At 43.3% G+C, this 26134-nt stretch overlaps 1 protein-coding gene across 6 annotated transcripts in view; it reads left to right on the top strand.

Annotated features, from left to right (window-relative positions):
* Nucleotides 1-25004, top strand: part of RNLS (renalase, FAD dependent amine oxidase) — a 309200-nt gene extending 284196 nt beyond the window's left edge. Inside the window, exons 7-10 of one of the 6 annotated variants that reach the window (XR_006345578.1) lie at nucleotides 2916-3000; nucleotides 3453-3547; nucleotides 22302-22551; nucleotides 23277-25004. Coding sequence is in view for 5 of the 6 variants with exons in the window: in XM_043927081.1 (XP_043783016.1) it covers nucleotides 2916-3146 (231 nt within the window). In the remaining variant the exon portion in view is untranslated. Of the gene's footprint in view, nucleotides 1-2915; nucleotides 3200-3452; nucleotides 3548-5731; nucleotides 5762-6072; nucleotides 6266-22301; nucleotides 22555-23276 lie in introns of those variants that run through there. The other 5 variants (XM_043927084.1, XM_043927082.1, XM_043927083.1 and 2 more) reach the window with 5 other exon arrangements.
* Nucleotides 25005-26134: the final 1130 nt, after the last annotated feature.

Here is a 26134-nt window from a genome sequence, read left to right as displayed (position 1 = left end):
GGCAAAGTGAGATACTCTCAGATGTATTTAGTGACATGTTCACAGCATTAGAAGCCAACCCTTCCCCACCTCAAACCAAAGCACTGAAATGCTTGATTCTCTGCAGTTGTGGTAGAAATGTCCTCTATCAAAGGCAGACTCTAGTACCGCAAGCCAAAGATAAATAACAGAGGAAATCATTGAGACCATGACCTCTTGATGACCCCCTGGAGCTAAATCTTTGCTAGACCTCAGAATATGAAACAGTCCACCAAGCCCGCCAGCAGCAGTTTGTGTATGAACAGCCTGGAAGCCATCTCCGCCTGCAGAAGACCGGCTCTCTAGAAGTTTGAGAAGAGAAATCCCAAAGGAATTTCTTGTTCTATTCCCCGAAGCAAGGGTTTGTTGTTTAGGTGAAGAACCCTCTTCTGAGAAATGAGCTCATTCCTGGGCCTCTGCCAGAGTTGCCTTGAAAAGGTATTTGCCTGGGAGTTGGGATGGTGTCTATCTCCTGTCCAGTGTGAGATATTAGTATTTGAAAAAATGTGTTCTCTCACGAACTAGCAAATAAAATGAACCTCGGGATCTCACAAGGGCCTTCTTCCCTCTGCTGATTTCAGTGACGGATGCAGATCATCAAACATTACGGAGTGTTTGCTAGCTGATGAGGACTGTGCAAAGTTCTCCGGGGATCCTGAGCAGACTCAAGTTGCTCCTGTGAGGAAGCACTATGGTGTCCCCTCTTGAGACAGTGTCACAGCACAGGAAAGAAACTCCTGGCTACCACTTCCGGTTTAGAAACCCTGGAGGCACAAGACAGCAACTGAGACTGAAGGAAGCCAGTATTTAACAGTCAGGGTGTGGCCCCGAACTGCTCTTGGACTGTCTGGCTTGATGGTTGAGGCAAAGCCAGCTAAATCTTCAGAATAAAAAGCATGGAGCAAAGCTGGAAGACTAAACCTGACCCTCAGTCCAATAGGAAGGAGACCTTGATGGGAGGAGGGATTCAAATGATCAAACAAATTGGCATCTGTTGGCTCTAAGAATCACCAAGCAGCACAGAGGTCAATTGATTATATATGGAGACATGGATGTCATTGAGTTTTTTGTTTTTTACCCCTTTCTCTTCTTGTCAAAGAGGTCATCTCTCCCCCAAAACCTAAAATAGCCTCAAAGTTTAGAAGGTTTATGGGCCCTCTTCTCAGAATATAAAAGATTTGGGTGAGATAACTGGATTTCCAAGTATGCTTCAGTCGTGGAAGTTTTTATTCAGACCAAGTTGCCTGTTGTCTTGTAAATAAATGAAGCATATACAAGGAAAGCAATCCCTCAGGTGGAAGCAGGACTCCCACTGGGCTCCTCTGTGTGCCCCATCCCTCAGTCATGTCTGACTCTTTGTGACCCCATGGACTGTGGCCCTCCAGGCTCCTATGTCTGTGGAATTCTCCAGGCAAGAATACTGGCGTGGGTTGCCATTTCCTCCTCCAGGGAGTCTTCCCGACCAGGGATCAAGCCCACATTCTCTTGAGTCTCCTGCATTGGCAGATGGATTCTTTACCACTAGTGCCACCCTGAGAAGCCCCTGAGTTCCTCTGAGGGGTCCTCAAAGTACAGCTTAAATGAAGACTAAGAAGAACTTCTCAGATCCTTGCTGCCTGATTCTGGAACTTCATGAGCCTGTGTCCCCTCAGAATTCATGACTTCTGTCCTTGACTTATCATGTGGCAGTCATCCAAATGGCTTGTCTAAACCTTGTGAAACCCAAGTGTCCTATTTCACCATGTCTACTCTCTAGGAGTGAGCTAGCCCAGGATTTGGTTTGATGATGGGTGAGAATAACCACTCAGAGCTAGTTAATGTCACTGTCACTTTGGTTTTCTGCCGCTGCATCAAATAAGCAATGAAAAAATAGGAAGATAGGGGAGGGAAAAAAAGACAACTAACAAACTTCTCTTGTGCATGGGACCTTAGTTTAGTCCACACATAAAGAACCAGCTCTCAGGGATCCTGTTGTAAATACTCTTTTGTTCAGAGAACTACCAATTCACACCCACTCCTTGTGAATGCTAAACCAGAGTCTTGTTCACGAAAACATTTTATTCAATCTCATGGTTATAAAATACTTTTTAAAGTTGCCAAAGAAGACTGATAGATGTTATTCCCCTGGATTTTGCATTATATTGCTTCTTCGCCCAAAGAAGATACCCCTCCCAACATTTCACTGATCTTTTATTATAGACTCCAACAATTTGCTGACTTCAAGGAACATATGTCAATTGTCTCCCTAATATCTACTGCCTTTCTTTCCAAAGACTTCTTTTGGATACCTTCCCTTTTCCCATCCTCAGTCCATGTGATCTGGGATGGGGCCTCCCTCCTAAGTCTATATTAATCAGCACCTCACACAATGTTGGCCACAGCAGCTGGTTCTGGGTCAAAATAAACATGAAATAAACTCATTCTATCAAGTTGAAGCTCAGAACCTTGCAAGAGTTTCCCAGTGGACTTGGATTCGTGAAGATATGTCACCAGAGCTCCTGTAGCCACGCCACTATAGAAGGATTGCCTTAAGAGTAGGGATCCAAACTGTGATAAGATAGAACCATGAAAACCAGAATAGAATCCTTCTGTCTGGAGGGCCGTATCTCACCCCCAAACTCTAGGTTGTTGGCCTGGTTGAAAGAGGATAATTTCGCCACTTTAAAAAGGAACAGAAATAGAAATGCCAAGTGTGTGAAGTATTCTGGGACTACTGGGCATCCAACATGCTGTGTTAATCACAAAGGGGAAAAGCCCTCTCTTTTGGCCAGGAATCAGGGGAGTTATTTTGGGAGCAGCCTCACCAGTGACCCAGACATTTCCATTTGAGTTCCAAAGTTCCAAAGAACATAAGCCTTGAGAATCTTTTCCATTGGCCCATGTTTCTTTCTCCACAGGGCTTTCTGCACAAATCTGCTACAACTCCAGCATGCACCATCTCAAGGGAGCCTGCAGAGAAGCAGATCATTGTCATTAGAGAGGGTGAGCTTTCCTGGGAAGTGACTTGTCTGCCCATTCAAAAGACCTCATGGCTCATTGTCACCTGTGTCTTAACTAGCTTCATAAAAAAAAGTATTTTGAATGCTACATGCTGCGCTCAGTTGCTTCAGTCATGTCTGATTCCTTGAGACCCCATGGACCAAGGCCCACCAGGCTCCTCTGCCCATGGGACTTTCCTGGCAAGAATACTGAAGTGGGCTGACATTTCCTTCTCCAAGGGATCATCCCAACCCAGGGATCGAACCCACATCTCCTGCATTGCAGGCAGATTCTTTCACTGCTGAGCCACCAGGGAAGCCTTCAGAATGCTATACATGCCAAATTTTACCAGCCTATCTTCTGTCAGTTAAATGCCCCATATCAAAAAGCCCAACAAATGACAACCATTTCTACAATTTTTATAATGTTTTCTATGTGAATTTCTCTAACCTGAGCCACTAAATGCCTGAGAGATGAAGGAAGAGGGATTCAGAGAAAAGTACTGCATGATACAAGCCCTAATGGGATGATGGACCAGTATTCTACTCAGGTAAGCTCAGACCTTCCTATTATTCAAAAAAGAATGATAAATCAGTTATAGTAACCAATATAAATTATGTACTTCTGCATGATCTCATTTTATATTTAGACAAACCCTATCATGAAGGTAGAATTTGTATAATCCTCTTTGAAGCAATGAGGACACCTAGTCTCAGTGTGCATAAATAATTTGCCTAAATAACCCAGGGAGCAAATGACTGAGCTGAAACTTGAACCCAGGCCATCCTGAATCCAGAACCTGGACCCTTAACTACACTTCCCTATTTCCCAAATCATTGCGACTTTGGGAGAGCCTGAGCTTTTACATTTGATGGGTTATTGTTGTTATTTAGTCACTAAGTCATGTCCAACTTTTTGTGACCCCATGGACTGTAGCCTACCAGGCTCCTCTGTTCATGGAATTTTCCAGGCAAGAATATAGGAGTGGGTTGCCATTTCCTCCTCCAGGGAATCTTTCCAACCCAGGGATCGGATCGAACCCACATCTCCTGCATTGACAGGTGGATTCTTTACCACTGACAAAGTACATTTGGTGGGAGGCAGCTCTTTTTAAGAAAGAGGAAAAAATATATGAAAACAGAACTCAGTACAGGGCCTTAGAAGGGGTTCATGCAGGTGAGAGAGGCTGAAGCTTAAGCTCTATTAACTTCCCAGTAAGTCTGCTTTTGACTGTAATGATGCCAGTATTGGCAACAGTGTTACTATGAAGAGTGATAATTATTCTTCAAATGCAAATATATGAAAATCTGGTTGGTTTAGGATTTTAGGATTTACTTTGGGAAACAAAGTTGTTCTGGGTGCTCAGAGAGCCTCCCTGCTCCCTTCCCAACCACTGTATAATTTCTCTGCATCTGAGTTACACCCCACCTGCTCAAAGTTTCTCCATATTATCCTTGTATCTCTATTGATCTGCCTCACTTTCAACTTCTTAATAATAATTATAATAATTATAATTAACATTTCTAGAGGTGCACGGCACTGCTTTAAGCAATTTTTTCATTGCTTGTTAGAAACTTTTCAGATGAGGAAACTGAAGTGCTGAGAGAAATCTGCACTCTTAACCACTACACCAGAATGCTTCAAGTAGCCCAGGTCAATCAATCATCAACGCAAGAAGACTCCACAGAGGCCAGAATAAAGTACAGTAATCACAGTGTCTTGATAAAGTAACAGACATAAGGCTAGATGTTCTGTAAATCACAGACCCAATGCCCTGATCTGAAGTCTCCTTTCGGTACCTTTGTGAATAGTGCAAGAACAAAAATATATTTCAAGTCAAGTCAGCTATTCTGAGACATACAAGACCTTGAAATATGTGATTTATTGATAAGAAATACATTTTTTTCCCTGGGTTGCAACTGTTGAAGAATAAGCTTGGCAGTGCCTGAATTTATATATTTATCATAAGTTTTATACTTTTGTAGTTATTATCAAATTACTCATACCAGAAAGTTGTGCTTCCCCAGAAAACTGGTCGCCAACCAGGAATGGTGCCAGAGGAAACTAGGAGGGTTGTGTCTGATTACCTGGTCAAACTGGCTTGGCCAACTTCCTGGGATTGAAGTGCCAAGAAGAGTGCATATCTGAGTCATGTTCCATGAACCTCAGTGTTTGAAGAAAACTCAAAATTTATATAGCTCAACCCCCTTTCATTTACAGATAAAGGCAATGAGACCCTAGATGCCAGAGGTCACTGACATCATGAGCATAGTTCATTCAAAAAACTAGTTGAACAGATTATGGAGCTAGGACAGAGGACTTCCCACTGCCCCATATTGCCCCATGGTTAAGTCATGCCATTGGGTACTTGATCTATAATACTTAAGTTAAAAAAAAATAATTCTATGACATACATGTACAAGGTTTTCATTGGTCTGAGCTCTGCCTGCCTATCACCATCATCTCCTAAAATCCCTCAGTATGAACACTTGTTTTTTTGGTTTTTGTGGCTGTGTGGCGTGTGGGATCTTAGTTCCCCAACCAGATATCAGACCCACACCCCCTGCATTGGAAGCAGGAAGTCTCAACCACTGGACCACCAGAGCAAGTCCTCTCACTCTCTATTTTCCAGACAGTACTCACTATGCACTCTTGTCTTAGCTCTGGCTGCTGTAACAAAATATCATAAATTGGTGGCTTATAAATAAAGGAAATGTATTTTTCACATTTCCAGAGGCTTCAAGTCTGAGATCAAGATGTCACCACGGTTGGGTTCTGATGAGAGCCCTCTTCCAGGCTGCAGACAGCCAACTTCTTGCTGTATCCTCACAGGTTGGGAAGTGGGAACACTAATTCCATTCATGAGGGCCCCACCTTCATGACCATGGGTGGTCAACAGCCCTCCATTCAAATATCCTCCCCCTGGGAACTAGATTTCAACATATGAATTTTGGGAGGGGGACACAAACATTTGATCCATAACAACTCACTGCTCTGAGTCGTGTGTAGACTGCTTTCTGCATCTGGGCTGCCTTTCTCCCGATTCTCCACCAAATGAACTCCTTCATTTTTCAGAACTCACAAGTGTCACCTTCACCGTGAAACTTCCCATGAAGACTGCTCATGCTCCACCCATCCATCCAGAAAGGATTGGTTTGATCCTTCTGTTCTCTCAGTGCACAGTTCTCAGAGCTTTTAGCACTTGCCACGCTGTTTTTGACTCTTGGTTTAATTTTACTCCCTCCATTAAACTCTGAATGGCTTAAAGTCAGAGATTCAATGTTGGTCATCCTTTTAGTCACTTAATGCCTAGGCTCTAGTGGGTACTAAAAAATTGTAACAATAATCAGTGACCTTCAACGCCCATAATAATCCTAAAGGGAGGGTCAGGTAGATATTACCAGGGCTCACCAAGGCTTCTGGTTCCCATCTTGAAGTTAAGCATGGACCTGTGACCTGCTTTGGCTGATGAAATTTAAGTGGAAATGATATATGTCACCTCCACATATAATTCTCTAAAAGCAAGCACTCTTTTCCCCTGCAATGGTGGACCCTAAATTCTCGTGTTCATTAGGCAACATCATAAGATGGGGAAGCCTCAGTCATTGGACAAATAGTATGGGTGAGAAATAGATCTCTGTGGTTTTAAATCACTGATATTTTGTATTTGTTACTGCAGCATGACTTAGCCTTTCCTAACTAATACCAAGAGGGTCTCATGTTATCCCCTTTTTATAAATGAGTTAAGGTCACCCAGGTGGTAAGTGTCAGAGTGAGAATTCAAACTCTGTTAAGATGTCATGTTAGACCTTGTCTTCCAGACCACTGTGGAGAGGGAAGGAGGAAAGAAATCAGTCTTTTTCCCTGCTTGGGCATCCCAACTGCTGCTTCCTTTCCGGCTGCCAGTCATTGTTAGGAATTGGTAGAGCAGTTATTCCTTCAGAAAATATTTAAGCAAGTTCTGCTGTACCACCTTCCCATGTGTGGGAAACTGGGGACATCCACAATGCACTTTAGCTTGAGAGATTTGAGCTTATCAGTAACAGAGCGTCGGAGACTGCCCTTTATTTCCCCCACTTTCTCATGATCCCTGTGCCAAAGATCCCTAGGTCTCTGGCAAAGGGATGAGACTATCTTTTCCAATATCCAGACATCACAGGCTCCTACCACTCCAAGGTAAGAGCGCCTCTATAGAATCTGATCAAATGGTTTTTATTGGGACCTAATGGCCAAATCTTAGGCCAGAGATTTATTGCTAACCATCGTCACCTTAACTCACCTTGTAGCTTTGAATTTATCACTTTTCCCATTATTTCAGTTTTTTCACTTGTAAAAGAGAAGAATGAATATTTGCCATCATCAAATAATAATTGTGCTTTGTATGGAAATGAGCAGTCATGACTAGCATACATATCAGGGTTACACAGTTAATATTAATTATTTCATGTATTTCTCACGACAGCCCTAGGAGAAAGGCATTATTATATTCTCTGTTTACAGCCATGGAAACTGAGGCTCAGAGAAATTAACTAACTTGCCCAAAGGTATCAAAATAAATGAGTTATGAAGTCAGGGTGCAGACCTGGTTCTTTCCACAAGTCAAATTAGGTTTTATTTAATAGGATCCAGAATGCATAGTTTTAAACATTTATCTTTGGTGTCCAAAATCCTTTGAAAATGTATGCCTAAAAGACTCTCTTATAGGAATTATCATTAATGTCACAGTCAGTCAATGATATTCATAGACTACCCTTTATGTCCTACCAAGAATAATGACAATAACATTTTACATACAAGACTGCCTTTCAACTTCTCAAAGAACTCTCCCTATCTATTGATGCATTTTATTCTCCCAGAAATACTATTGTTCCTAAGACATGAGGTTGAAGAATTTGCCTAGGGAGTTATTAAGTCTCCTCACTCTTCATCCAGTGAAATTTCTTTGGGGAGGAGAAATGTCTGTTCATGCCTATATGATTTAATTATCTTATTGGATTTTTTTAAGGTAAAAGAATCAATGTTTGTTGTAACAAACCAAACAGTACAGATATGGTTTTCAGATAAATCACCTTTCTCCTTCTTCTTCCAATTCCACACCCCCCACAAAGGTATCCATGGCAATGGATTGGTGTATAATCTTTCACTTTCACTCTGGATAATGAAAATCTATAGCTTCTAAGATAATATCATAGCCTGGGTCATGTAGTAAAATGCACTTCCTGCAGGAAGTCAGAAAGTATAATTCTGGTAAGTTTTAGCACAGGAATCCATGTGGTATTCTCGCACTGACCCTAGAGTCAACTGCTGACTCACCTACTCATGCCTGCATCCCTCCTCCTAAAACTCTAGGCCTCCCAGCCTGACCAGTTACAAACTAGGCTCCCAGAATTAATTGGTGCTGGTTGAGTTTAGTATGTTCCCAGTTTCTCACCCCCTTGACATAATATGTGTTCATCCTTGTGCATAAAAAAGAGGAGCTAAACCCACCCAGTCACCCTTGCCAGCTGCTCCTCAGTTTCTGCTGAGGGTATTTTGTGGTGTCTAAGGATTACTGTGTGTGTTTGCTCAGTTGCATCCAACTCTTTGCAGCTCTATCGACTGTATCAAGTAAGGCTCCTCTGTCCATAGGATTTTCCAGGCAAGACTACTGGAGTGGGGTGCCCATTTCCTACTCCAGGGGAATCTTCTCCAGGGATCAAGCCCCTGTCTCTTGCATGGGCAGGTGGATTCTTTACCACTAGCACCACCTGGGAAACCCTAAGTATGACTTTATAAGAACTTTAAGTTGGGAGTGAAGTCTTGGTACGCACAGGGCTCCCTGATCTAAATGCAGCAGATCTTCCACTAATTCCTTCCTGCCACTCTCTTGACAGCGTAAGGGTGTCTCTTGGGCTCTGTCCTAAAATTGTTTTACAATCGTTTAACTTACACTCACATCACATCAATTTTGACATCATAATGTGATTTATATTGATTTGAGGCTGCCATCAGGATGAGTTCATAACTATGTCAAAACCTCTGCTGAGTAAATAAAGAACTGATTTTGAACGTGGGGAATGATGGAGGATGGAAAAAATCACAGAAAGAGATCAGAAACAATACAAGCTCAGTAGGGAAATTTTAGACATCAAACATTTTTTTTTTTAACACTAAATACCAAAGGTCACTAGTCTCCCACATCAAATACACAGACAATTTTTTTTAAACAAATCCATTTCAGTCTGAGTCTTGAGACAAGTCTAAAATATGTGATTTTGCAAAGAAGAGTGGAGGATAATTTTAAATTTGCTGTTTTTTAAAAAATGAAGGAGGAACTGTTTGGGGTGGTGGGGCAGGCGGGGGTGGGGGGACAGAGTAGAGAAGAATGGAACCCTCTTCCTCTCCACCCTCCTCTAGCATATGGACTTCAACTTATCCAGCAAGGTCAACATCAGAATAACTGATCCTGAAGCGCGAAATCCCCAAATCATACTCATTTGTGGCCCTAAGATGCCAGCAGAGGGGCAAAGCGGGCTCCAAGGAGTGGCGTTGTGGCTGTTTTTAAAGAGCTGGTAGTCCCCCACGCACTCAGTTAAGGCTGCCTGGAGCTCCCAGACATGGCCCAAGTGCAACTTCCACAGTCTCTCTTGGCAACAGTTCAACAAGGGGAGGAGGTCTGGCCAAAGGTGGGTGGAATCAGGCTGAGACCATTCCTTCACCCATCCCATCCTGTCTGAAAAAAGGCGGATGGACACGGAAGGCTTTCTGCTGAGTTCCCGCCGACCTTAACTGGAAGAGCTTGCGCTCTTTCACATCTGCAGCTGTGTCCTCCTCGGGGAGTTGTCCAACTAAATGTGATTTTAAACATCTGTCAGCTAAATCAGAGCTCCAGATTTAGCACTCGGGAACATTATGTGGATTTGTGATGCTCGCTGGAGAAGGCTGGATCCATAAACCAAGCTCACATGAGACAGCCGGGTGGTACTTCTGGTAGGTCATTTCATCTATGACACATTTAATTTGCCTGCACATTTATGAACGTTATGTAAAGGGAAAGAGTGACCGTTTCCCTGAACACCGCTTTCAGAAATGCTGCAAGATCAATAGCCAGAGGGGAGTGTCTTTACACTGGAACTCTGACTGTATTCCAATCCAGTCTTTCGCCTGGAATTTAAAAAATTAAATAAATAAAGGCCCCAACAGGCCCGTTTTGCCTGGATTTCCTGAAACTCTATTTTCTGCCCTTTCTGGTGCAACTATAACTTTGCTCCATGGTACCCATCCTGGAGGAAGAAAAGTTCTGCACATAGTCATGATGCCTTATTGTTGTGTTTGAAGAAGTCAAGCATGGGAAAACCATCCTCCCTCCATTGGATGGTTTCTAAAAAGGTATGCTACTGTTCATGAGAACTGTGAAGCTGGGACTTCACTTAAAGACTGTCTCTTTGCTGAGGCAATACTCCTGGATGATTGGCTAAAAATAATGTCAGTTCCTGAGATTATGATGTCCTTGGAGGGAGACAAGAGGAGACATAGCCTTGCAACTCAGTATGGGTTCCCAACAGACAATTGATCTTGTGAACTTGTAAATTTGCTTCGCTTAGGTTAGTGCAAAAACTCAGCGTCCAAAGTCCATTTCTCCATTAAGCCTTCCCTATTTCCTCAGATGCAGTTAGTTCCCCCTTCACTGAGTTCCCAAGATAGCCTATGGGTGCCGCTCATCTGGTATTAATGTGTGATGTTGTTAGGGAGTGTCTTCAGATGCCACTGTGATCTCTAAGGAGGCAGAGATAGTGTTCAATTTGTCCTGTCTGTATTTCTAAGATTAGGACAGGCCCATAGACCCTGGCCAACTGACATTTTGTAGACAGTGAATAAATGCATAACAGACTGACACTAGTTTGGTGCTTTCAAATTGTGGTGCTGGAGAAGACTCTTGGGAGTCCCTTGGACAGCAAGGAGATCAAACTGGTCAATCCTAAAGGAAATCAACCCTGAATATTCATTGGAGAGACTGACGTTGAAACCGAAGCTCCAGTACTTTGGCCACCTGATGTGAAGAGATGACTTACTAGAAAAGACCCTGATGCTGGGAAAGACAGAGTGGGAGAAGAAGGGGGCGACAGAGGATGAGATGGTTGGATGGCATCACTGACTCAATGGACATGAGTTTGAGCAAACTCTGGGAGATAGTGGAGGACAGGGAAGCCTGGCATGTTGTAGTCCATGGGGGACGTGACTGAGAGACTGAACAACAACTAGTTTGAACAGCTTAAAAATATACCAACTAGAGGCAAGGAAAGGTGGGCAAGGTGCGAGGTTGATGGCAAGAGGAGAACCTTTGCAAAGGTCCCCTGGATAATCCACACATCCTTGTGTGTAGGGTACTGACTCAACACAGGTTCCCTTGCTGTGGGAGAGAGGGTCGTCCTCGTAGAGGTACCAAAGTCCAGGAGAGGACAGCCAGTAGCTAGTACGTAGGAGGAGCAGTGTCATCTGAATGGAGTTGTTCAAGGGGAGGAGAAAGGAGGGGCTTCTGCCTCAATATGTCTTCTTCTGTAATTAGAGCATTCGACATGTATTCCTGAAAGGCATGTAGGTTCTTCCTTCTATTCATCCTACCTCTGGGATGACCCACATACCATGGGTAGTCACGTAAGGTAATAGTTAAAACCAAAGACTATAGCACCAGACAGATCAGGGTTCAAATCCTGGTCCATAATTCACCAAGGTGTATTATCCTGGGAAAATGTCTAAACATCTCTGAACTAACTCATTAACTAAGTAATTGAAGGAATTAAATGAGCCAGTGTGAGTAAAGTAGCTGCCACATAGCAGTTGTTCAATTTAGTCAGTAATATCATCAAAATAGGGAGTTTGGACTCCCCTTTGCAAGTGATTTAGAATGAAGCTAACTTAATAGGGAAAAAAAAAAAAATACAGATGTGCCTCACAGAAATCAAGGACAGGAATGTACCTGGACCTTAGGATACCTCTGTCCTGGTCGCCTCATTTGTTCCATTCTTGTCTCTTGGCATCTTCTCTTCTCAGGTCCAGGTAGTTGGTGGAGAAAACTCACCCCTCAGCTCCTAAGCTGACATATTGCAGATTCAGATCCCCCAAAAAAGACCAACACCAGTCTTTTTCCTGGCCTTCATTGCACATTTTTGGGGGAAAGACTCTGAAGGAGTCACCTTGAATCTGGTGCTAATCCTGCTCACTCAGTTGTGGCCGAGGTCAGGCATAGGTCAGGGATAGGTCACAGCTACACAACGGCCCCTTCTGCTCCAGGGTATGTGCTCATCGTGTCCAACTCTTTGCGACCCTGTGAACTTAGCCCACCAGGCTCCTCTGTCCATGGAATTTCCCAGGCAAGAATACTGGAGTAGGTTGCCATTTCCTCTTCCAGGGGGTCTTCCCTCCACCTGGGGCCCACTTTACTGGTGGGGAGGCTGGCAGAATGGGAGGGCAGTTGGTTGTGTGTGGGGGGTGGGGTGGTGGTAATCATCATGAAATGTACAGATGCTGCAAAAGTCACCTTCAAATTACTATGATGATGAAAACAGAGCTTTTTTAGAAATGTGAATAAATGTATGAAGTATCCTTCTGTGTGAAAAAAAACAAAACAAATATTATATATAAGTTGTAATCATAACTATAATCACTTGTAAATGTAAAGATTTATAGGGAACACAAAGAAATTGTTTTTCTGTTATGGTGATGAAATTTTAATGCCCCTTGATTTAGTAACAAAATTTTTTTAATGTGGAAAGCTCCTACAAGGATTAATAACCCTTGAGCCTTTGCCACCTAACACCTTAGCGAGGATTAGTTGACAACTGGCTGAGAGCCAGGCCCCGGGGGACAGATCCAGGCCTGGGGAAGAGGCAGAAGGGAGCAGGGACACGCCAAGGGCACTAGAGCCTAGCTTCTTGTTCCTCATCACGTATGGACACTGAGACCCTCTGCCTGGAAAGGCAGACACCTGGCTTAAGAATTCTGAAGTCCACCATCATATTTTCACAGAACGTCAATGAATTTCAGGCCAAAGACAGGGCAGCTACCATAAAACTCCTTTGGTAAATAAAAAGGCATTGGAAACATTGTGAAAGGCACCACCTGGTTTTCAGGGCAAGGCTCGTGCCAACTTCTGAAGACCCTACAGACGTCCCATAGAAACATGTCTATGGAAGCGAGTACTCCCACACTCAGCTCCCCCCAGCAGTGTCCCAGTCCATCCAGCGTTCCGTCCCTGGGTCCCACCCCTGGGCCCATTTAAGACAACCCAGGAGAAGTCTCTGTGTCAGCACAGGCACCTGGTTTTCTGAGCCCGAATGTAGGTATGTTTCTGCTCCTAGGGCCTACCTAGGGATTGGGCAGGGCAGATGGTCACTGTCATGTTAAAGCCAAAGACTCATGAAGCATCTCTGAGAGCATTCTGAGAGCTTCGCTCCTACCCCAGAGACAGACCCCTGAGACTCCAGCCTGGACAGTGACCCAGGCTCCAAAATGCAGCAGGCAAGTCATATCCATAGCCTAAGCTGCAGAGGAGAAACACTGTTTTTGAAATTGCTCAAGTTGGCTGCCCTGCGACATTGCCCAAATGTTTTCTTAAACTCTGCTTTTGTCTTCAGCAAAATTATATAAGGCCAAAGCTCCAGAAAAATTCACTTCCCCCTAAGGAGCAAGTGATCAAGGCCCAAGCATTCAATGCTTCAGCAAAGATGCTTCCTTTCCATCTTCACAACTACTGTCTTTCTTTTTTTTTTTTGAGTATAGAATCTGCCTGCAATGCAGGAGAGCTGGGCTTGATTCCTGGGTTGGGAAGATCCCCTGGAGAAGGGAAAGGCTATCCACTCCAGTATTCTGGCCTGGAGAATTCCATGGAGTGTATAGTCCATGAGGTGGCAAAGAGTTGGACACAACTGAGTGACTTTCACATTCATAGTTGATTTACAATGTTTTAGTTTCAGGTGTACAACAAAGTGAAACAGTTCTACATATAAATATACCCATTCTTTTTTTAGGTGCAAAAGGTGCCTTTCCTATATAGGCCATTACAGAGTATTGAGTAGAGCCACCAGTTCCCAGTTGGTCTTTATTAGTTATCTATTTTATGTATGCGTGCATGAGTGCTAAGTCAATTCAGTCTTTACAACCCTATGGACTGTAGCCCACCAAGCTCCTGTGTCCGTGGGATTCTCTAGGTAAGAATGCTGGAGTGGGTTGCCATGCCCTCCTCCAGGGTCTTCCTGACCCAGGGATCGAACCTGTGTCTCTTCTGTCTCCTGCATTGACAGGTGGGTTCTTTACCACTAGCGCCACCTGGGAAGCCCATTCTATATATAGTAGTGTATATATGTCAATTCCAATCTCCCAATTTATCCCTTCCCCTCTTATCCCCTGGTAACCGAAAGTCCACAACTATAGTCTTAACTGAAAGTCTTAGTATCACCAGCTTGTGCAATATCAGCAGTGTTACCCTGTAGCTTAAGGCCTCTGTGTCCTATGGAGTATAGACCTACAAAGTTATCTACGTAACATATTTGTAAAATGGTCATTCATTCAGTAAGGTATTCAATTAACTAAGCACCTATTCTGTGCCCAGGAGTGAACTAGGGATGTAAAATGATGGATAAGCCTCAGCCCTGCCCCAAGGCGTCCACAGTCCAGTAGTGGAAAAAGATACCTCCATAAGCAATGACAGTGCAGGACGATAAATGCTCATGGAATTAAGGACAGAGGACTTAGTGCATCGACAGAAACTTCACAGGATCTTAGAGGGTCAAAGAAGGGTCCCAAGAGCAAAGACTGGATCTGAGGAGCCCTAAAGGAAATTAAGGATGTGGGCAAAGGAAGATGAGAAACAAAACTGCAGCCCTAAACCCTCCAGCCACGTCCTCTGACCCATCACATGTCATGAAGCCTGGTGGTGAGGCAAGCTTGCCAGTAGGAAAAGCCTCTATGTCTGTAAGGAAAGCCGGATGTTGTGAGGAGCTGGGCACTCAGAAAGGAAAACAAAGGCTTTCCTTCTTCCAGGAATTATTACAAAATCAGACTTTCTGATTGGCAACTTAGAGAACTGTCTGAACTTTCTGCCATCACAAATTGGTCAAGACAGTCTGAATAGTTCATCAAATATATAGAGTACCTACTCTGAGCCCGGGAACAGGGGGTGTGGGATAAATAACTCCTGCAAGACCAGAGAGAAGAGAAGAAAGATGGGGAAGTGTGAGGGGTGAAGGAGAGAAGGAGGGGGGAAAGTACTGGGCAGACGAGGTCACCCAGAAGCTGCTTACGAGTAGAAGCTCCCCGGCTGACTTTTATCTGACGACTGGTGACTAGCAAGCCCATCTCTGCCCAGATGATCAGGGAGGGATGCACTTGGAAGGAGGGATTCAACTCCACATAATAAAACTCTTCTTGCCAATTGTCTCTGACGTGCTTTGAAAGGAGGATAAATGCTCTGTGATGGCACACCATTGGAAGAGGCTTTATCAGTTCAGTTCAGTTCAGTTCAGTCACTCAGTCATTTCCGACTCTTTGTGACCCCATAAACTGTAGCATGTCAGGACTCCCTGTCCATCACCAACTCCCAGAGTTTACTCAAACTCATGTCCATTGAGTCGGTGATGCTATCCAACCATCTCATCCTATGTCAACCCCTTCTCCTCCCGTCTTCAATCTTTCCCAGCATCGGGGTCTTTTCAAATGAGTCAGTTCTTTGCATCAGGTGGCCAAAGTATTGGAGTTTCAGCTTCAGCATCAGTCCTTCCAATGAATATTCAGGATTGATTTCCTTTAGGATGGACTGGTTGGATCTCTTTGCTGTACAAGGGACTCTCAAGAGTCTTCTCCAACACCACAGTTCAAAAGCATCAATTCTTCGGCGCTCATCTTTCTTTATAGTCCAACTCTCACATCCATACATGACTACTGGAAGAACCATAGCTTTGACTAGACGGACTTTTGCTTTATAGGGGAGAAAAAATCTTAGAAGACCCACTTAGATTTCTCCCTAGCCTGTGCTTAACATTTGACAAAACTTACCTGAAATATGGAGGGGAAGAAACTTCAAAGGGGGTTCAGAGATTTAAGTTGCATGAGTATCTGCACTAACACACAGAGTTGAGTCACAAGAAGATACCAAACACGAAAGGTGGCATTTCAGCCTTAAGTGTATTTGTGCATGTGCATGCTCATGTGTATGTTTGTATGCATGCTGTGTAAATGTTTGCATGCATGTTTGTGTGAGCATGTGCTAGGGGGCGTTTGAAGTCTGACTTTTGGTGAACTTAAGATCTCTGTTCACTCTCACCTGACTCAAGAGTAAAAACTTCCCTGGTGGTCCAGTGGTTAAGTTTACACACTTCCACTGCAGAGGCCACAAGTTTGATCCCTGGTCAGGGAACTAAGATCCTGCATGAGACACAGTGTGGTCAAAAAAAGAAAAAACTTTTTAAAAAGAGTAAAAGGAAGAACTGTCTATTAGGTAGTTACAGAACTTCCCAATCCATTATTTGGGACTCCTTGGAAAACCCTTGTTTATAGATTTTTAGAGCTTATATTAATAGAAATGAAAACGTATTTATTAGGAGGTTTAGGGTGTGCTTGGTATGTTTATCAATGAAGAATAAAATAACTTTCATATTTCTCATTTACATATATAAAAGCTAATGGACACAAGCAGTGGAGAGGAATTGTTCAAAGTTCCATAGCTGTTCATTCTTTCATGTATAAATTCATGAAAATATCACTGAGTGTCTGCTTCATGCTAGTTGTTGTCCATGAGGCTCTGGCCAGTCCAAGTACTAGAAGGCAGTCATCTGGACTTCCAGTCCAGTGCTCTCCCTTTATATCCTGCAATCTGTATTTTTGGTACTCTTTATAAAAGTTAGAGACATCAGCCCGCCATCTTTCTGATGGGTAATAGTGGAAGAGTGATCTAATCACTAGATAGCAATCTATACCTTCTCTCTAACTATGCAAGTGTTTGGATCAAAGACAAAATCTGGAGGAAATACTTCAACCTCAAAAGACAAAACTACTGTGAATTTTAGGTTTACAGCTTTTAAAACAAGGTTGGCAGAATGGAGCAAATTGATGTGCAGTTTGCTTTTTTATCCTGTTAGATTATTGTCTGCTTTTTTTATGTTACAGAGTCTAACTAGTTAACAAACTTATACGCCTCTTTCACAGATTGTATTTTTAGGATGATGATCTCAAGCCATTAAAGTCTGGGTTAATAAAGTTATCTGTGGATCATTCCCAGAGAACTCTAAATCAGAGGACATAGTTGAGTAGTCCCAGCCAAAGGTTATATTTGGTTTGGCTGGCAGAGTGTTGGCCCACACAGCAGTTTTTAAATTTTTGAATTACTTCACAACATTTAAAAATCAGGAGATTATTATATACAAGTGAAGATTCTAACTTCTCCTAAATCAGAAGTTCTTGAAACATCAAGTCACAGTCTCACTCGCTGACAGCAATGAATTGACTAGGACTGCCTATGGGGTAGCCTCTTTAGACAGAAAAATACTGTCCAAAGTCCCCCTCACCCCACCTCTCCCCTATAACTGCCTGACTTTCATACATACACCAGGCCCTTCCAGCCCTTGAGTTCATGACTTCTGCTCAATATCAGGGGTCAAAATCTTTAAGAAGCTTGGTGGAGGCCTTCAACCAAGTTTCCCTAAGCATTGAGTGCAAAATGATTTTGGTGATCTGTGGGGTTAGAATAAAATATGCTTTAATTCACTCAACATATATTATTGTCTACTGTGTTCCAGGCACGTGCTAGGAGTGAAGGATTCAGAGATATGTAAGACTCAGTCCCTCCAGGAATCCATGGTCTAGTAAGGGAGAGAAACTTGTAAGTGATTAGAACAGTTTATCCAAATATTATGGTGAGACACGGTAGCACAAAGGTGGAAGTGACCAACTCTAATTGGAAGAATTTAAGAAATTGTAATAGAGAAAATAACTGAACTGAATGTTCAGGGTCCAACTAGGAAAACAGAAGGCATTCTAAGTAAGGTAAACGGAGCAGTTTCCTCCTATAAATTGCTAATTCAGGAACGATGGTCTTAAAATATGACCCCCAAATTATTTGATGTTTCTCCCATTGAAGAATGTGTGCTTGCCTCCCCACTCCCCCAGTCCCATTTGAATCTGGTGAACTTGTGACTGTTTCAATGAACAGAGTAGGAGAAGAGTGATGATATGTAACTTTAGAAGCTAGGACTGAATTATTCCACCAGCTTTCCTGCTTCTCTAGCTTGCAGATGGCAGATCATGAAACTTCTTGGCCACCATAACCACCTAAGCCAATTCCTATAATAAATTTACCAATCTACCTATCAATTTACCTATTATCTATTTATCATCTATCAGCTATCTATCTTATTAATTCTATTTCTCTGGAGAACCCTGACTAGTATACTTATTAATATCAAGTACCACATTTTAACATACTTCACGTAATCCTCTCTACATCTCCATGATGTTAGTGCTCTTATTGCCCCATTTTACAGATGAGAAGATTGAGACTCAGCAAGGATAATTAGCTCAAGGTCACACAGTAAATGGCAGGCCAGGGACTCTATGCCAGGCCTGTCCAGCTCTGCTACTTAGTTCTACAAACTCACTGTGTTCTTCCTAACTTAAAGTCTTCATCCATGTTGTTCCCTATGTTTGGTACTCACCTTTCCCCTCTTCACCAGGCTTCCTTCTACTCATCCATCAGAGTCAACTCATATGTTGCTCAGGGAAGCCTTTTCTATTACCACAGATGAAGCCAGTATTAATAGTTTTACCGGGTGTACCATATTTATGCTTGATCAGTTGTATGCACTTCAGTCTTTTCTGAGAATAACATCCCTTGTCTTTCTCAGGGCCCTGAATCAACCAGTACATCTCCAGCCTTATCTCTCCTTCCATCATCTCTCTTGCTTTCCTCGTTCTGGCCTTATTCACCTTCTTTCAACTCCTTAACTCATCAAGTTCTTCCTAACTTCAGGGCCTTTGCATACATCTTTCCTCTAGCATGACTTTCCCACTTCTTGGCTTGGGTAATTCCTCACCCTTCAGGCCCAGCTTACACAGGTCACTCAAAAGTAAGTTAGGCCCCAGCCCCATATTATACCCTCTAATGGCCTCCCATATTTCTCCTCTGTGGTGCTCATCATGATTGTAATTACATGATTATTTGGCTGCTTCTGTGCTTAATGGGCTTCCCAGGCAGTGCTAGTGGTAAAGAACCTAGCTTCCAATGCAGGAGACATAAGAGATGTGGGTTCAATCCCTGGGTCTGGAAGATCCCCTGGAGAAGGGCATGGCAACCCACACCAGTATTCTTTTCTGGAGAAATCCATTGACAGAGGTGCCTGGTGGGCTATAGTCCATAGGGTCATAGAGTTGGACTTAGCGTGCACACATGTGCTTCTTACCACCTCTGCCATGATACCAAATTCCACTGCTTCAGAGCATGTTTAGTAGCATTAGTCAAGCAAGTGTGTGAGCCTATCCTGGGTGTGTATGTGAGGACATGGGAAATACTCAAATGGCTTCCGTTTAAAGATCCTGGAAAACTGGAAAGTGGTTTTGCCTCTAATGGTCAGAAGTTCACAACTCCTCTCACTCACCCCACTCTTTATGAGCACCATTGGTCAAAATCAAAGGCTCTGAATGAACCACATTTTTAAAGAAAGAGCCATGTAGGAAGAGGATAAACATACCTGTACTTGGGTAGCTCCTCTTGTTTCTCAACAGTCTTTCTTCCACGAGGCCAGCACTGAGAAGCTCAGACTGAAAAATAAATGAATACATTAGGGAGGGTGCTCTAGCCTGGTGACTTTCAATCTCGTGAGTGCTCAGTCACTTCAGTCATGTCTGACTCTTTATGACCCCATGGACTGTAGCCCTCCAGAGTCCTCTGTCCATGAGATTCTCCAGGCAAGATTACTGGAGTGGGTTGCCATGCCCTCCTCCAAGAGATCTTCCTGACCCAGAGATCGAATCTGCATGTCCTGTGTCTCTTACATTGCAGATGGGCCACCTAGAAAGCCCCTTAGAATGACTGGAGGAGTTTTAAAAACTACTAATGCCAGGCACTCAGTGCTAGAGATTCTGAATTCTGATTCAGCCTGAGCATCAGGAGGTTTCAAAAAAAGTGATTGAGTGCATATGAAAGCTTGAGAACTCTTGACCTAGAGTAGTGGTTCTCAAGTTTCAGTGACCTCAGAGTTACCCAAAGGGCCTTTTAAACTATGGAACGCTAGGCAGGGCCCTCTCTTTCTGGTTCAGTAGGTCTGTGTTAGGACTAGGAAATGTGTCTGCCTAACAAGTTTCCAGGTGTCAATGGTGTTGCTGACCCAGGGACCACAGTTCGAGAAGCACTGATCTAGAGAAGGAGGACAGAATAAATTGGGGCTGTGCTTCTTCGACTTGAATTTGCGTAAAAATCAGTGAAGATCTGGTTATAATCCATATTCTGGCTATGGAGGGTTGAGGGGTAGGGGTGTGGGGGGATAGTTACACAAGTTTACATTTCTAACAAGATCCCAGGTGATGCCATTGTTGCCCGTCAGCAGGCCTAAATTTGGTAGCAAGACCTGGACCGTTTGGGTCCTAGTCCTGGGACAGCATGGAGCCCAAGCCAAGGCATTTTTTCTAGCGATGCTTCATTGGGTCATGCAATCTTTATGTCCAAGCCCCGGGTATGAATAAAAAGATCTTTTGCACACCCTTATTCTCTCCTTGTATATTTCCCTCCATGACTGCAGGGAAAGGAGTCTGATTAAGAATAGGATTCATGTGTTTCTATGTCCCTACCCCTGCCCCACCTCAAACCATCTTAATCTCACCGTTATTTGCAACAAACAATACAATGGACAGTTATTTGGGTCAACTGCTTACCATTTTTGCCTAATTACCATACAATAAAAAAAATTAGTCAAAACACATGTCAGATTAGCTTGGTGAGCTTTATTTGATTATAAGAGTAACCTCCACTCTTGATGCTGCAACCTTCATGGCTGGTTACACATGTAAAATGATTGTCTGCTCACAACTTCAAAACATCAGAGGGAACACTGGGCATTAGAGACATGTAATGATTTCCTGCAGTAAGGGAATGGTTAAAACTGTGTTTGCTAGTTTGAGGGGAAGGGGGCTGTCTATATTTCTCCATCTTCCAATGTCCTAAACATAAGAGGAGGAGAGGGGCAGGATCAGGAAGAGAAAAAAATGGGATTTAGATAAATGTGATAAATCTGTTCTATTACTTACATTACAGACTGAATGTGCTTAAAAAAAAAAAAACCCTCAATCTAGAGCAATTGCTACAAATCACACATGCTTGATTATATGGCAGTATTCCTAGTGGGAAAGCCAGAGTAGTGAAGGATGGATTTTAGCATGTACTATGCGTTTATTTATGGTACAGCACATCATCAAACAACACTTCACAGCCTCTAAGCTGGCAAACCAGAGGGCTTTGAAGAGAAATAATGAGCTGAGAGGTTCATGACACGCTATTAAAAAGTTTGTGATTGGATTTGGAAAATCAGATGGGTCTCCAAGGAAAGAGACCATTTCTGAGCCATTGCACTCAGAATATTTTTTGAGCTCTAGAGCAGATATTTATGAAAAGAGAGAGTTGTTTTTGTCTCCAATCCAGGTTCTGACTCTGATGTACAGCGGGGAAGCCGCTTTGCACTGCAGACCTGAAGTTCTGGAATAACCATGATGTCACCTTTTTCTACCGTTCTGCTACCACTGCACAGAGGCGCACTATTAGCCCTGTGATGTCTTCACTTAATTCTCCCCTATGTGGGTTGCAAGTGCAGCCAAAACAAAGTTGGCAGGGGGCTTTACAGCCACTGAATTGCTCAAGGTGCTGCAGGGTTCAGTGAGATTGGGGAGACCAGGTCAGGAGACATTAAGAACAAAAAGATAGAAAGAAAAGGCACCGGGACAGTGGGGTTTCCAGTTGCCTGGTCTATGATTTCCAAATCAAGCCTTTGGGCTTCCGATCAGTGATTTGATGCTCTGTTAGCACCTCTGAGATATTCAGTGTTTTCTCTGGCAGACGTGATGAGACGAAGCACCCTGTTCTGAGTGGTGAGTCGTGGATGGAATCCCTCACACTAAATTAGAAAGGAGACATTTTAGGATATGAATTCATGAAAGACAAGAGTTTTGAAATGGAAAAAAAAAAAAAAAAGTACACACACACAGTAACACATAACTAGGCCAGTACAGGATGCATTTGCGGTTAAGCCATTTTCCCATTGCAGATGACACTTTAACGCTTTGATTCCCAGAGTCCTCCTGCTCACACCCAGTGGGAAAAGATGCCTTAGAGGCATGCAGCTGCCGCCCTAAAACCAGACTGCGCCAGAGGTAGAAGGAGGAAGTTCTGGCTACCCGCAATCTCAAACCCTTCAACCTGAGATCAGTCTGTGACTCCTCTTCTCCTCTCCAGCAATGTCATGACATAAACGCATAACCCTTGCTCCCAGAAGATCTTTTGAATCAAACCAACGTTGGAGCCAAGCAATTACACCATGAAAGGTGACTTGTGATCATTAGGGGAAAATAAAGGGGGAGTAGGGTGGATAAACTGTTAGGCTAATCAAAAACAAGTAGCTGTTGTTTCTTCTTCAGCTTTCCTCACAAAAGTCACAAGGATGATGGTACATTTTCTGCTCCAACCAAACTCTGAAATGTGCATGTGTGGGTTTCATTGGCGCAAAACTGTTCTTTTTTTTTTTCTTTCACTGTGGGAAAATGAACTTATTTTCAGTCACCCCTGACATCTGACCACTCGACTGATCACGAGGACACTGTGGTAAACCACAGCTCAACTTGAAATTATCTCTTTCAGGCATGGTTCCTGTATTTTGGATGGCATCAGCCCTGGCTGCCCAGCTTTGCTCAGCTTGCCTCTCTAGGGGTTCCATTTTCACTTTCCTCCGTCCACTCAAAGAGAGTGGTCTTATTCTAGGATCTTTCAACTGGGCTCGTCCTCAAAATAAGCTGAAGACAAAAAAAACGACACCAGCATTCCCAGCCAAAGCCCTAAAAGTGGCCGATTTATACATAGTGTTCTTTTTTAAAAAGGGCGGGGGTGCAGCGTGGAAAGCCTAAAAACTTTAAACATCCTGGAAAGAAAATCAAAAAAAAAGAAAAGAAAAAAAGCCGATTCTCCCGATTAATATCAGGATGATCCAGCAGGGTTGATACACATTCCTTCTGTTTGAATCATCTTGTTTTTTGTATCTGTTTTACACCTCCAGGATCCTGCCATCTGCCCACTCTAAAGAAACTCAGCAGTTCGGTCCAAAAACAATGGCTGGAAGGCAATCATTTTGAACAAACTCAAGAGGTGGACTTTTCTGCACTCTCCTGGTTACTGCTATGCTCCCTGGAGGAGAGACAGTGAGGGATGACCCTGAGGCTCAGGCTTTGGGGGGCTCTCCTCCTAAATAAACCCCACCCCCCAACCCCAGAGCCCTGTCATGGCTTAGTTTGACAAGAGAGGACTTCGTGTACAGATCTGGCTGCCTTCAGGGCTGAGGAAGGAGGAGGAGGAGAGGTGGGCGGCTCCCCGGGCAGTACTGTCCTCCTCTGATCTGCCATGTGTCACTGGAATGTAGGTCGGCCTTCGCTGGACAACTTGATGGAGGCTGGAAGCATGTGGACCCCATACGGGGTCCCCCTCACTCTCTTCCTGCTCAAGACGGGAGTTAAGAGGCCCAAAGAACGCAGAGAGGCCATCAAGACAAGCGAAAGTGGTCGTTCGTTTCGCTCGCAAAAGCCTGGGAAATCTAAAGCTTAGCAAAGGCTTTATCAGTCCTGGAGCTGAGCCAAGGAGCAGGCTGAAGTTCAGCTGGCCGGGCCCAACGCAGCTGCTGGCTCTGCACGCTTCCCACAGGGACTTTTCCTCGGCCCTCTGATTTAGACAGCGAACGGGATGGGTGATGTGCATGTAGCTGTCGAGGGTGATTGGAGAAACAGAATGACTGGCAATTACCGAGCAGTTCAGGTGGAGGTATAGAGTGCAGAGAAGGTCTCCTTTCCAGCAGTAAAACGAAGTGTCGGTGAAAGGGCAGCTGTCCTTGTGGAAAGGCTGTAACTTTAAAGGGATATTGGCCAAGGCTTTCTGCTGAACCTTCAGGCTTGGTCACTTGCCTTTCCCCCACAGTTCAGAGGGAAAGAGATAGTCCATGAATTGAATTTTTCTTGTGAATTAAAACATCGATGTCCTGGTTTGGGGTAACAAGCATTGCCAAGCTAGTGCTGAGCAGGCAGAAAGGAGGGATACGACGAATGCTTTGCCTTCGGGGCAAGGCAGAAAAAAATGTTCACAAAAGAGCATCATTCCACTGATTGTTCAAGGTCACCAGACTGTGCATGCTCAAAATGGGACTCAAGACTCCCAAATCCCAGTGTCTGATTAATTGTCCTTTGACTAAAACAATGAAAGTAAAATGGATTAGCAAAAACGGTTGCTCCAGGCCAAGAAGTTCAGGAAGCAGAGTCTCAAGCAAAGTAGGATTTTCTTTAATTAGGTTGAAGGCCTTGGTAATAATGCTGTAAATATGAAATTGTCATGTGAACAGTAGGTATAGTGGTGATTCTGTTTTATCATGCCAGTAAAAAAATGGTGAGTGTTGATGTGCCGTGGTGCTGGCACTGAGCAAGGCATTTTCCCTATGCTATGTGAATTAACCCTCACAAGTACCTGGTAAGTATGATAGCCACTATATTACTGATGGGGCTAACACTGGTTAAAGTTTTTGACTTGATGTGTATGTGGTGAACTAGGATTCAATTTTAGGTTTCTGACTTCCATGTTTCACAACCACGTGGCTTATTCTGTGTATTCATATCTAGGTTGATTGTTGTAAAGTATAAATTTCTAGATGAGAAAAACTCTGAGCTAAAACAGAGTTAAGTGTTGTTGCTCAGTCGTGTCCGACTCTTTGTGACCCTCATGGACTGTTTCCCACCAGGCTTCTCTGTCCATGAGATTCTTCAGGCAAGAATACTGGTGTAGGTTGCCATGCTCTTCTCCAGAGAATCTTCCTGACCCAGGGATCAAACCTGGGTTCCCTGCATTGCAGGCAGATTCTTTACCATCTGAGCTACCAGGGGGAGATAAAACAGAGGTTTCTTTGAATTACCTACTTGCAATAGTTTGCCTAAATATGAAGGTAGTGGGGTTGGTAATGAAATGCTAGCATTCTTTTTAATTAATAGTGTGCAGGTTTATAAATAAACTCTGTGAGGAAGACAATATGTACCCTTGATATTTGAAGTGCATGGAGATGTCCAGACATAAAATAGTTTGGCTCTTATAAGAGGAAAATAGTGGTTTGAAAAGTTGGAAAGTTAAAGATATTAGCACACAGGGTGTTCAGTGCTGAGTGCCTGTTGACAAAGCAGGAAGAGTGAAGCTAATTCAGTTAATTTCTTATTTGAAGGGTGTGGCTGCTGACCTTTCTTCAAATAGAGGGAAAAGACATAGAATCCTATTTTCTCAATTTTTTTATCTTTCATTTTGATGAAGCAAAAGACATGGGGGTATTAAAATAACAGTGCTAGTAATATTAAAGATGAAAAATGGACTGCACCTGCCTGAAGGGTATCTTGTGGTCCAGAAGTAGAGGCAGACACATAAACAAAACAGCATGGTAGATGAAAAATATGAATATGTACCAGGCCCAAAAAAGAGAGGTACGTAATTACCTAAAGAGAGGTCAGGAAAAGCTTCACAAAGGAGGAAAACTTGAGCTGGAATTTAAAGATTTTAACTAAGTGGATAATGGAAGAAAAAAGCAAAGTCTGTACAAAGGCACAGAGCATGAAATGAGCTGACATTTTGGGGCCCAGAAGGAATCTGATATTGCTGGAGGGCAGAGCAGACGGACTAAGTGTGTAGAGATGAACTGGCAAAGTAGTTGGGAGGCCGGGCCTTGGCTGTGGTGTGGTGAGCCACTGATGGGTTTTCGAAAGTGGATTTGAGTTTCCAAAAAATTACTCTTGTGGTGCTGTCAAGAATGAATGGTTGGTCATCTGATCAACAAAATGAAAAGCCGGTTGTTCCAAAAAAGTAATTAAATAGACAAACTCCTGCATGATTGATTTTTTT

This window comes from Cervus elaphus, chromosome 15 (assembly GCF_910594005.1).
Source record: "Cervus elaphus chromosome 15, mCerEla1.1, whole genome shotgun sequence".
Taxonomy (NCBI): domain Eukaryota; kingdom Metazoa; phylum Chordata; class Mammalia; order Artiodactyla; family Cervidae; genus Cervus; species Cervus elaphus.
This window is presented reverse-complemented; position numbering and strand designations above follow the sequence as displayed.